At 43.7% G+C, this 13,433-nt stretch overlaps 3 protein-coding genes across 3 annotated transcripts; 1 reads left to right on the top strand and 2 right to left on the bottom strand.

Moving 5' to 3' along the window:
• The first annotated feature begins 206 nt into the window (after positions 1 to 206).
• Positions 207 to 3,603, top strand: LOC139454083 (uncharacterized transmembrane protein DDB_G0289901-like). Its single transcript, XM_071235583.1, has 7 exons — positions 207 to 275; positions 1,408 to 1,578; positions 1,621 to 1,891; positions 2,099 to 2,230; positions 2,343 to 2,459; positions 2,867 to 3,144; positions 3,187 to 3,603. The coding sequence occupies exons 1-7, from the start codon at positions 207 to 209 to the stop codon at positions 3,601 to 3,603; spliced, it is 1,455 nt and encodes a 484-aa protein (XP_071091684.1).
• Positions 3,604 to 4,177: 574 nt separating this feature from the next.
• Positions 4,178 to 4,735, bottom strand: LOC139454092 (uncharacterized). The gene has a single exon (XM_071235595.1). It carries the CDS (start codon positions 4,733 to 4,735, stop codon positions 4,178 to 4,180), a length of 558 nt encoding a protein of 185 aa, XP_071091696.1.
• Positions 4,736 to 4,862: 127 nt separating this feature from the next.
• LOC139454100 (uncharacterized) lies at positions 4,863 to 5,342 on the bottom strand. Its single transcript, XM_071235607.1, has one exon. The coding sequence runs from the start codon at positions 5,340 to 5,342 to the stop codon at positions 4,863 to 4,865; it is 480 nt and encodes a 159-aa protein (XP_071091708.1).
• Positions 5,343 to 13,433: the final 8,091 nt, after the last annotated feature.

The raw sequence follows: 13,433 nt of genomic DNA on the forward strand, positions 1-13,433 counted from the left end.
ATAACAACTGGACATCACTAAACAACAGAGACATGGGAACTAGGTGTTACAGTTTGTACATATTGGAAAACATTGTCATACTGAAGAAACAACCCACAGCCTGAGTGTGAAGCTTTTGTCAACTGGCACTAACATTCAGTGACAAGGTTCAACTGATCTGATACACGAGGAACCACATGCAGTCACAGGAATCAGCTGTAATTAGTATGAAGAGTCAAAAACTTATTCTGCATGTCTTTGCTCATGCTGCTTCTGGGACAAAACATGCCACCACAGTGAGACCTCTGCACAAGCACTAACACCATTTGACTTCATGAGGGAGTTGGTTAATGTACAACAGTCCGCAATCATCCAGGTCCTCGTGAATGTCTACCATCTCTGTATTATGTTTTAAATGATCTTTTTTTCTGCATTCGTTTAAAACTGCTGCACATGTTGCCTGCAAATGACCCTTTCGAAACCACAATAAATCTTCAAAAACTATGTAAGCTCCTTCATGATCTTTCTAAATTCATGATTTACTTTAATAGCTTATAACTTTTTATGTGTTTTCATTTCATACATCAATTTTCTTATCAATAAAATGGAACTGTACATGGTCATACACTGGTGGTCTAAACAGAGGGTTGTTGCTATATGGTTGGAATAATGACGATGCGACATTAAATTTTAACTCACTGAATGCAAGGCCCTAATATAAAGTGTAGAAGACACTCCTTGTTAAGTAATCTCCCTTCACCGACTATAATGGGCAAGAGTTGAGATCTAGGTTACAGCATTCCCATCATACATCAGCCATGTTGTGTCTGTAGACAAATCTTCATTGGTCTCAAAGCAAGGCAGGCTTCAGTAATAGGGTACATTGCTTCCAGTTTACTCCCAAAATTACTAGACCACCTTGAAGTATTGCATCAACGAATATTCTGCTCCATAAACTTGCTGATCGACCATCACATAAACAATACAAATGTCTCAACATCAGAAGGCAGCAGATAATTCACTTCCTTGTACTGGAGTGTATATTGATATTGAAAAAATATATCACAGCAGTGGAATCACTGGACTCAATATATAGGAACGCGAGTTAACATCATAAAACATCAGCCCCAACATGGAGTCAATATCCTTTTCTATATACAGTACTCATGTGACAGTTTCTAAATCAATCAGGAATAAGGGCAAATTGTCATGCTGTGATAGTTGAGTGTGCAGGAAGCTTACATATGCAGTTACACTTCTGCCATATGTCAGGAGCACTTTAAATTGTCTCTAATGACGGAAGGCAGAAATAGTCAGTCTAGTTGTTGATAGTGTGGGCATCAACAGTGGCATCAAGAGTGGGCATCAACAGAGTGGGCATCAATAGTGGGCATCAAGAGTGTGCATCAACAGAGTGGGCATCAATAGTGGGTATCAAGAGTGGGCATCAAGAGTGTGGGCATCAACAGTGTAGGCATCAACAGTGTGGGAATCAATAGTGAGCAACAACAGTGGGCATCACGAGTGGGCATCAAGAGTGTGGGCATCAAGAATGTGGGCATCAACAGTGGGGGCATCAACAGTGGGGGCATCAACAGAGTGGGCATCAATAGTGGGTATCAAGAGTGTGGGCATTAACAGTGGCATCAAGAGTGGGCATCAAGAGTGTGGGCATCAACAGTGGGGGCATCAACAGAGTGGGCATCAACAGAGTGGGCATCAACAGTGGGGGCATCAACAGAGTGGGCATCAATAGTGGGTATCAATAGTGGGCATCAAGAGTGGGTATCAACAGTGTGGGCATCAAGAGTGGGCATCAAGAGTGTGGGCATCAACAGTGGGGGCATCAACAGAGTGGGCATCAACAGAGTGGGCATCAACAGTGGGGGCATCAACAGAGTGGGCATCAATAGTGGGTATCAAGAGTGTGGGCATTAACGGTGGGCATCAAGAGTGGGCATCAAGAGTGTGGGCATCAACAGTGTGGGCATCAATAGTGGGCATCAATAGTGGGTATCAAGAGTGTGGGCATCAAGAGGGTGGGCATTAACAGTGGGCATCAAGAGTGGGCATCAAGAGTGTGGGCATTAACACAGGCATCAAGCGTGGGCATCAACAGTGTGGGCATCAACAGTGTGGGCATCAACAGTGTGGGCATCAAGAGTGGGCATCAACAGTGTGGGCATCAAGAGTGTGGGCATCAACAGAGTGGGCATCAACAGTGTGGGCATCAACAGTGTGGGCATCAATAGTGGGCATCAATAGTGGGTATCAAGAGTGTGGGCATTAACGGTGGCACCAATAGTGGGCATCAAGAGTGTTGGCATCAAGAGTGTGGGCATCAAGAGTGTGGGTATCAACAGTGTGGGCATCAACAGTGGGGGCATCAACAGTGGGGGCATCAACAGTGGGTATCAAGAGTGTGGGCATTAACAGTGTGGGTATCAAGAGTGTGGGCATCAACAGTGGGGGCATCAACAGTGGGTATCAAGAGTGTGGGCATTAACAGTGTGGGTATCAAGAGTGTGGGCATTAACAGTGTGGGTATCAAGAGTGTGGGCATCAACAGTGGGGGCATCAACAGTGGGTATCAAGAGTGTGGGCATTAACAGTGTGGGTATCAAGAGTGTGGGCATCAACAGTGGGTATCAAGAGTGTGGGCATCAACAGTGTGGGCATCAACAGAGTGGGCATCAATAGTGGGTATCAAGAGTGTGGGCATTAACAGCGTGGGTATCAAGAGTGTGGGCATCAATAGTGGGGGCATCAACAGTGGGTATCAAGAGTGTGGGCATCAACAGTGGGTATCAAGAGTGTGGGCATCAACAGTGTGGGCATCAACAGAGTGGGCATCAATAGTGGGTATCAAGAGTGTGGGCATTAACAGTGTGGGCATCAACAGAGTGGGCATCAACAGTGTGGGCATCAAGAGTGGGCATCAACAGTGTGGGCATCAACAGTGTGGGCATCAAGAGTGTGGGCATCAAGAGTGGGCATCAACAGTGTGGGCATCAACAGTGTGGGTATCAAGAGTGTGGGCATCAAGAGTGGGCATCAACAGTGTGGGCATCAAGAGTGGGCATCAACAGTGTGGGCATCAACAGTGTGGGCATCAAGAGTGTGGGCATCAAGAGTGTGGGCATCAACAGTGTGGGCATCAACAGAGTGGGCATCAATAGTGGGTATCAAGAGTGTGGGCATTAACAGTGGGCATCAAGAGTGTGGGCATCAACAGTGTGGGCATCAAGAGTGGGCATCAAGAGTGTGGGCATCAATAGTGGGCATCAAGAGTGTGGGCATCAAGAGTGTGGGCATCAAGAGTGGGCATCAAGAGTGGGCATCAAGAGTGTGGGCATTAACAGTGTGGGCATCAAGAGTGTGGGCATCAACAGTGTGGGCATCAATAGTGTGGGCATCAACAGTGTGGGCATCAATAGTGGGCATCAAGAGTGTGGGCATCAACAGTGTGGGCATCAAGAGTGGGCATCAACAGTGTGGGCATCAACAGTGTGGGCATCAAGAGTGTGGGCATCAACAGTGAGCATCAACAGTGGGCATCACCTGTGTGGGCATCACCTGTGTGGGCATCAAGAGTGTGGGCATCAACAGAGTGGACATCAATAGTGGGCATCAACAGTGGGCATTGAGAGTATGGGCATCAATAGTGGGTATCAACAGTGGCATCAAGAGTGTTGGCATCAAGAGTGTGGACATCAATAGTGGGCATCAAGTGTGTGGGCATCAAGAACACGGGCATCAATAGTGGGTATCAAGAGTGTGGGCATCAATAGTGGGCATCAACAGTGAGCATCAACAGTGAGCATCAACAGTATGGGCATCCATAGTGGGCATCAACAGTGGCATCAAGAGTGTGGACATCAGTGCAGGCATCAACAGTGTGGGCATCAACAGTGTCTAGGCCTTCACCCACCGACACCTTCCTTGACTGTCCATATTACTGCCCACCCTCACCCACTGGCCATGTTCACCCACAGACACCTTCACCCACCGGCCATGTTCACCCACCGACACCTTCACCCACTGGCCATGTTCACCCACCGACACCTTCATTAACTGTCCATGTTCACACACCAACACCTTCCTTGACTGTCCATATTACTGCCCACCTTCACCCACTGGCCATGTTCACCCACAGACACCTTCACCCACTGGCCATGTTCACCCACCGACACCTTCATTAACTGTCCATGTTCCCACACCAACACCTTCCTTGACTGTCTATATTACTGCCCACCTTCACCCACTGGCCATGTTCATCCCCCGACACCTTCACCCACTGACCATGTTCACCCTTCGACACCTTCACCCACTGGCCATGTTCACCCACCGACACCTTCACCCACTGGCCATGTTCACCCATCGACACCTTCACCCACTGTCCATGTTCACCCACCGACACCTTCACCCACTGTCCATGTTCACCCATCGACACCTTCACCCACTGTCCATGTTCACCCACCGACACCTTCACCCACTGTCCATGTTCACCCATCGACACCTTCACCCACTGTCCATGTTCACCCACCGACACCTTCACCCACTGTCCATGTTCACCCATCGACACCTTCACCCACTGTCCATGTTCACCCATCGACACCTTCACCCACTGGCCATGTTCACCCACCGACACCTTCACCCACTGTCCATGTTCACCCATCGACACCTTCACCCACTGTCCATGTTCACCCATCGACACCTTCACCCACTGGCCATGTTCACCCACCGACACCTTCATTAACTGTCCATGTTCCCACACCAACACCTTCCTTGACTGTCTATATTACTGCCCACCTTCACCCACTGGCCATGTTCATCCCCCGACACCTTCACCCACTGACCATGTTCACCCACCGACACCTTCATTAACTGTCCATGTTCCCACACCAACACCTTCCTTGACTGTCTATATTACTGCCCACCTTCACCCACTGGCCATGTTCATCCCCCGACACCTTCACCCACTGACCATGTTCACCCTTCGACACCTTCACCCACTGGCCATGTTCACCCACCGACACCTTCACCCACTGGCCATGTTCACCCACCGACATCTTCACCCACTGGCCATGTTCACCCATCGACACCTTCACCCACTGTCCATGTTCACCCACCGACACCTTCACCCACTGTCCATGTTCACCCATCGACACCTTCACCCACTGGCCATGTTCACCCACCGACACCTTCACCCACTGTCCATGTTCACCCATCGACACCTTCACCCACTGTCCATGTTCACCCACCGACACCTTCACCCACTGTCCATGTTCACCCATCGACACCTTCACCCACTGGCCATGTTCACCCATCGACACCTTCACCCACTGGCCATGTTCACCCATCGACACCTTCACCCACTGTCCATATTACTGCCTTCCTTCACCTACTGTCCATGTGCACCCATTGACACCTTCCTTGACTTTCTATATTACTGCCCACCTTCACCCACTGTCCATGTTCACCCACATCCTATCTAGCTGTTTATGTTATCAGTGTCCTCCTGTTTCCAAGTCCAGCAAACCATGTAATTACCCTGTAAACACAATCCTAGCATGGAGATTAACCTAGCTGATAAAACACATGAGCTCTTTAACAAGTTAGAAACCTCCACAGTTCACCAGGAATGGAGATCTTTGGCAGAGCAAGAAGAAACATGGGGGATCATCTCTGGAACTTATTTTAGAACGTTATTTCATGGCTGAGCTCATCTGAGATAGACCAGCCAACATATCCATGCATCGATCCAGATTCTGTTTTTGCAATTTACCATCTTCGTTACACTATACTTGTAATATTATAAACAGTCAGCCAGGAATATAAACACCAATGTCAGAGAGATGATATTATCTAAAACATCAGATAGGTCACGATCCCTTCAGATCCAAGATCGATCATGCTTTGATGCTAGAGGGCAGAGCTGAGTTTCAATGTTGCAAACTTATGTTCCACAAGGCTGTACTTAACATAAATATCTGGTATCCTTACAAAACCGATTACCTTTTCTACAAGACAAATCACAATTTTACAATATACATAAAGTTTCTGGAATATATTTATCCCTTTGTCATATTATCGCAAATGGATGATTAATAGATCTTGCCATAAAACTTACAATGCAAGCTGATCTTTGAGATAAAGACAACTGCCTATGGATAACATTATTTAACTGGACTGTTTGAACCTTTTAATCATCATTGAAATGAATCTGGTCTTGATAGGTGTCAGGTGGCCAACTCCAAGTCAGCTAAGAAACACATGTCCTTGGGCATGTTGGAACAAAATGTTAAAAGAAGCTACATTTTACGTGTCAAAGACTAAGAAGATGCCCATATCTTCTGCCACTACAGAATCGTTCTATCTGGAGTGAGTGATGTGAGTTGAACTTGGAATAGTATCCCCTGGCACTTCAGTCATGGCACAGTGTGCGGAAAACCCTAACTGGTGGAATTTAGTCAAAGATCAGTTCCATTTTGGTGTGGATGTGATACGCAAACCAAGGATCATAAAATTAGCAAAGAGATAGATTGGAAAACATGTATATAAACTAGGTGCCACTTCAGTCATTTTTTTATGATTATGCCGTCTGTATTTTTTGGTTTATTTCCACAGCATGTGTGCATGGGTGCGAGTGTCTGCTGGTACCAGACCTGACAGATGCTGATAGTGCTAGCGCACTGAGATACAATGTCACAGTTTGTAATGAATACACCACTCAGACACGGTACACTGAATTCAAGCCGACCAGTCCTTATATTAGGCCCTTAATGCCAAGCACCAGGCAAGGTAACAAGAAGTACCATCTTTTAACGTCTTCTGGTATGCCATTTTGATTATACATGTATATTTGATAGGGACATTTGTGTATGAAAAGAAATAACAGAAATATCCATACCGACACCACCACCCACATCCACCCATTCTTTTTCTACATCTCTTTCAATAAACATACAAGTGAAATGAAAGCATACAGTTTGGACTCAAGGCCAAAGCTAGTACAAAAGTCTTGTGTAAGTGTGTGTTAAACTGCAGGATCCCTTATTGAACTGAACCCTAATCCATTCTCATCACAGTTTGACTAGCCTCTTACTGCAGTATCAGTGGGGGATTCAATTACACTGTTCAATCAAAGTTTATCTGCTGCAGACGTGGAGATGCCAGCCATGCAGCATCACCTATACCTGCTGCATGTCCTCCTTCCCACATCAGCAGGGAGAACTAGCACATGCTCTGTAGCTCACCTTTATTAAATCACAAGTTTTTGGTTTGGTTTATAGTAAGATATAATCAGCTCCTTCATATGAGACACGTAAACTTTTGGACTGTATGTACACAATTAACTGAAGCCAAAAGGTTAGAATAACATCTTGTCTCTGAAATGTTTGTTTGTTTGTTGTTTAACGCCGCACTCAGCAATATTCCAGCTGTATGATGGCAATCCGTAAATAATCAAGTCTGGACCAGACAATCAACGGAGTGACATCATGAGCATCAATCCACGCAATTGGTGAGTGAGTGAGTATGATTTTACGCTGCATTTAGCAATATTCCAGCAATATCACAGCGGGGGACAACAGAAATTGGCTTCACACATTGTACCCATGTCGGGAATCGAACCTGGGTCTTCGGCATGACGAGCGAACGGTTCAACCACTAGGCTACCCGACCGCCCCCACGCAATTGGGATACGATGACATGCATGAACCAAGTCAGCAGGTCAGATCACCAGATCCTGTTAGTCATCTCTTACGATAAGCATAGTTACCTCTGACGACAAACATAGGACCAATTCTAATCTTCACGGGAAAGAAACAGTTGTTATATCATCTAAATATAATATAAGAAACAGGAGTCAAGAGACCCTGCTGAAACTGCAGTAATCTAGTCTTGCCAACTTTCATAGACTTGCATTGGATATATTGGATGTATTTGTTTCTGGGACTGTATGACAGACTACTAGACTAACATCTAGTCTCTGAAATGAACATTTCGTACAGAAAAAACAGTTGTTCAGTTACCTTAATACAAATACAAGTATTTGTCACAAAGTGATGAAATGTCCCCCGCCTGTATATACACCATAGTAACAAATATGAAAACAATCCAGCGTTTAGTTCTTGAGATATCGCGGCAACACCGTTTTCCAACTCCAAAAGCAGATTTGCCTGCTGTGACCTTGAAAATGGGGTAAACGTCACCAAAACTGACTGGTGTCTGTGGAGTCTGTATATGCACCATAGTAACAAATATGAAAACAATCCAGCGTTTAGTTCTTGAGATATCGCGGCAACACCGTTTTCCAACTCCAAAAGCAGATTTGCCTGCTGTGACCTTGAAAATGGGGTAAACGTCACCAAAACTGACTGGTGTCTGTGGAGTCTGTATATGCACCATAGTTCCAAATATGAAGACAATCCAGTGTTTAGTTCTTGAGATATCACGGCAACAAACAGCTGGGACGTACGGACGTACGTACGGACGGTCGTGAATACAATATCCCCCGCTTCGCGCTTTCGCGCGGCGGGGGACAATAATAAAAAGGAGCCCAGTGACTCTCTTCATTTTCTGATACTGCAGTGATCTAGACTTGCCAAACATTATAGACTTGCATGGGCTGTATTTTTGATTTATATTTGTATCAGGGTCTGTAAGACAGACTAGACAGACTAGACAGACTATCAAAAGGTGTTTCCATGGAGATAATGCATAAGCATGTAAACAAGACAATCCACAGTTTATGAAGAAATACCATCAGGTTTTCGTGAGAGATGAATCGTAATGCAAGAGGTCTGTGAGTTTGTGAACCACTAGGGTGTAGTAGTAAAGTCTGTTGCTTGTTGTCTGTGACTGCTTGTCTGTGTGCTATTGAGGCCAACTTGTGGTACGAGAAACATACTCTGATCTTGAATCATTCATAAAGAATGAGGTTCATTATTAAAAATATTCCAGATATTTCATGACAAGAGGGACACAAGAAATGGTCTTCACATGTTGGACTGAAGTGGGCAATCAAAACAAGGTCTCCTGTCTGGAGATCCCACTAGGCTACCTCACCTGGGGAACTCACCAGGGTAACTCACCTGGGTAACTCACCTGGGTACCTTACTAGGCTACCTCACCGGGGTACGTCAACTGGGTACCTCACCAGGGTAACTCACCTGGGTACCTCACTAGGCTACCTCACCGGGGTAACTCACCTGGGTACCTCACCTGGGTAACTCACCTGGGTACCTCACTAGGCTACCTCACCGGGGTACGTCACCTGGGTACCTCACCTGGGTAACTCACCAGGGTACCTCACCATCCAAACATATACACAATACTTAATACAATGTTGAGTGTTGATACATTTGTATTTCTTGCTGTGCCAGGCATTGTTTTATATGCACAGATTAAGATTACAATGTGTATATCTCATAAATAAGCTGGAAAAAGCAATCAGCTGGCCACATTTTCTCCCAATCTTCCACTGATCCAGTTACAAAATACCTGATAAAATACCGTATATTGCCACCTATAAAGCAACCCCATGTATAAGATGACCCCCCTGAACAAGCCTTTAAAATCGATGCTAATTTATATATCCCATCTGTAAAGCGAATATGAAGCATGTCACTAGTGCCTACACAATCCCTACCTTTGCAATAAAAACGTGTCACAACGTTTCCATTCTGCGATTAGGGAAATGAACAGATCATAACAATTGAACTTGGTCAATACAAATTTAAAGGTTGAGATAAAAAAAAACACTAAACATGATCATTTACCGATTAAATTGTATTTTCTGTTCTGATAGGCATTGTTAAATATGCAGTGATTCAGATTACCGTGTGTATTTTTTCGTAAACTAAGCCGGAAGTAGCAATCAGCTGTACACACGTTTCTCGGAATCTGCCGGTGATTTGGTTAATAATTCGCAAATAATATAACTTTAAAGATTTAGTCCGGACTGATACCTCTAGACCACGGAGGCGGTCCAATATTGAATGAAATTTTGAATAAAATTAATAAAATAGATTACAAAGGTAAGTCCAGATATACAATGAACACTTTTTATATGCAGACAGTGTAATTACATGATTAGTTTGCGTACATCAGTATGGATTTGTTGGCATGGTATTTCCGGTGTAACATGCTCACAGTTATGTCTGTGTTGGGGGGAAAAACATCAAAACTCTTCAACCCTGTGTATAAGACAACCCCCCTTGAAAGTCCCCTATTTCGAGGTACGAAAAACTCGCCTTATACACAGCGATATACGGTAACAAAACATTATTTTGATGCAATGATCAGAACAAATAATATCCAAGACTATTATTTTACCAAGAATAACATATTCTAATATTGTGTTTTTTCAGTTACGGCCTTTTTTATAAATATTTAAAATATCAATAATCATTAGCATAGCACTTTAGTATTATTTTATGTACAGAACAGTTCAACGAGCTCCTGCAGACTTGCTATTTCAATTGTGAAAACCATATGTTGACAAATAATAGTCCAACTACAATAAATATGACTTTGTACGAGTCAAAGTATTGCATTTATAGTACATGCATATGTATCCATTCTCTGAGAACTAAGGTCCATTTCAAGGCGTCAGTAGTGGTTATCTGATCATGGCTGATGTAATGCAACACTCTCTAAAGGATCCCCCTTGGCAGAACACCCTCAGTGTTCATGTCATCAGTGACCCATATTAATGTGCCCTACACATGTCCTGCTCCCCACGCACCCTTAAGTGTACCTGCATAACACCAGACCCATGGAGATGCGGGATAGAACAGGTCTTCAGCAACCCATGCTTGCCGTAACAGGCGACTATGCTTGTCGTAAGAGACGACAAACGGAACAGGTGGTCAGGATAACTGACTTGGTAGATGCATGTCATCGTATCCCAATTGCATGGATCAATGCTCATGATGGCAATCATTGGATTGTCTGGCCCAGACTTGATTATTCACAGACTGCCATCATAAAGCTGGAATATTGGTGAGTGAGTCGTTAAACAACAAACGAACAAAGCATAACACTCACTCCATGCATGTCCTCATACCTTCATATTCATGTTCTAGTTATATTTTATTGGAATGTGAAAAATATCATAAATGTAGCTGCATAGCACTCTCCATGCTTCACCATCAGAGTCTCCTCGTTCTTCAGGATTGTCTTTTAATGATCACTTATGGGCATGTGAAGATCCTGGCCATCACATCAAGACCCAGACATGTCTTCCTGTCTACAAGACAACAGTCAACACACATCAGCCCAGTGCCTCAAATCTTCACACCAGTTTAAACATCTGGAATCGAAAACACTCCTTCTGCAATTTGCCTTCACAAATATGATGTTTTCTGAGCAAATACAGCAGCCTCGTCGACAGACATCTTATGTCTCATATCAGATTAAGTAATTGTGACAGATCTACAGTCCAGTCTAATGGTCGATGGTATTTCTTGAAATTCTATAGAATCTACAACTCTGACATTTACTCTCTGGCATAACTATCCATTCATTTCGTGAGAAAAAATATTTCTAAGAGGGCTTTAGAAAATATTCCTGTTGGCTATGTTAAGGGTACAGTAACCGCTGGGTAATATTTATCCTATTTGGACATCACCAGATTCACTTCATCAGGATCAAGACACTTATACAGTGCCAGCATCAGGACCATTGCACTTACACAGCGATGTGTGTGTGTGTGTTTGCATGGCTCTAGTCCGGACTAATGCTGAATATGACCAATCAAACATTGCAGAAATGTCCACTTTCCACCATCTTGCCCACTCCACTCCACCTAGGGAGTTAGCTGATTGTAAAAGTTCACTTTCTACCGTTGCTGACACATTGGGCTAATTTGCTAATATGTTATGTCCTTACCATGTCCCTCCTATTGACCAATCAGATTCCACCTCTCCTATCTTTTGCATTTGCGTACAAAAAATGGCAGCACCCAGTGAAGGCTATCTGATCAATAATCAAGATCTATATTGTAATAAAACAGTTCTTACTTTGCAAAATGCATCACATCACGTGAGCACCTTGAATAAAAACATGAAAAGACTTGGAAAATATCTGCTGACGCCGAGTTCATGGCGTCATGGCTGATGTCAATTTTGTTATGCAGTTTTGATTGGACTTTGCATAGACTCGTTAGTATAGCCCAAAAAAAACCTCATCAATTCCAGCTTAGTTCAGCAAGGTTAGAAAATGGACTTATATAGTCTGTTAACTCCCTTGCCTCTGGAAGATGCTATCAACCAGCTTGTATCTGTAACTTCCAACACATGTGCAAGTAAGCATGAAATACAGGTATTTGAAGCAATTACATCGAGTTTAGGGATACTGTTTGGAATTTGAATACAATAGGTAACATTTAAGTTACACTTACAAAATAAAGGTTTTTTCTTGCTTCACTGCATAATGACAAAAAATAATCACACATCAGTTGTAATTATTAATACTTGGATTTAGTTTTCATTCATTTGCTGTATCATTGAATAGAATCATCCTTCAAACCTTTCACAGGCAATACGAATAACAATTATGATAAATTATTTACAGTGTACATGTGTGTTATAGTGGCAATCAGTAGCATTCATCAACAGCTGTGTGAGTGGCATGTGGTCATGGAAGTTACAACTTGGATTATATTTTTTACAACCAAAGTCAGCGACTGATGTTTGTTTGTATTTAATGCCCCTATCTTCTATGGATGAAACTAAGTTAGACAATATAAGTTGCAGCAGGATCACGAGGGGTACATGGGGTATTATGTGTCTCGCGTTAGGTTCGAAACCACTAGCCGAAGGCGAGGAGGCTCGTGGTATAAAACCTAACAAGGAATGCATAAAACCCCATGTAACCAGAGTGATCCTGCTACAGCACATTTATCTTACCGACATGTTTTAATATGACATTGTTAATAATTCAAACAAATTCAAAATTGATAGAAAACAGCTGTTCGATTGAGCTGTGGGTAGCTCGCACTATGTCGCATGACTTCCTTTGACTTGGAAAAGTGTGTGGCTTTTGGCTTTCAGCGAGTGAGTATTGTTTTATACTGTTTTTAGCAATATTCCAGCAATATCATGACGGGGGACACCATTAATGGGCTTCACACATTGTACCCATGACGGGAATTAAACCTAGGTCTTTGGCGTGACGAGCGAACACTTTAACCACTAGGCTACCCGACCGCCCCCATTTTGCTTTGAATAAGGTGTATAAGGGATTTATTCTGCCTCTCAGAAATCCATGTGCAGCTTGATGTTGCTCATGGCGGGGTATCAGAGATTTATTCCCCTCCTGAGACAATGTATACTCCTCCGAGGCAGGATACACAATATTTTATCAAGATCAACACATTACGTAATTTTTAGGTCTGTCACAGTTAGTCAAGTCCAGAATAAATCCTGGAAGCCATTGTTTCTATT

Source organism: Haliotis cracherodii, unplaced genomic scaffold (genome assembly GCF_022045235.1).
Source record: "Haliotis cracherodii isolate W230 unplaced genomic scaffold, xgHalCrac1.p SCAF_1, whole genome shotgun sequence".
Lineage (NCBI taxonomy): Eukaryota > Metazoa > Mollusca > Gastropoda > Lepetellida > Haliotidae > Haliotis > Haliotis cracherodii.

Coding starts and splice junctions, on each gene's coding strand:
- LOC139454083 (XM_071235583.1), top strand. CDS start 207: ATGAAGAGTCAAAAACTTATTCTGCATGTCTTTGCTCATGCTGCTTCT. Junction 276..1,407: donor GGACAAAACATGCCACCACA/GTGAGACCTCTG, acceptor GGGCATCAATAG/TGGGTATCAAGAGTGGGCAT. Junction 3,145..3,186: donor ACAGTGTGGGCATCAACAGA/GTGGGCATCAAT, acceptor GGGCATTAACAG/TGGGCATCAAGAGTGTGGGC.
- LOC139454092 (XM_071235595.1), bottom strand. CDS start 4,735: ATGAAGGTGTCGGTGGGTGAACATGGCCAGTGGGTGAAGGTGTCGATG.
- LOC139454100 (XM_071235607.1), bottom strand. CDS start 5,342: ATGGGTGAACATGGCCAGTGGGTGAAGGTGTCGATGGGTGAACATGGC.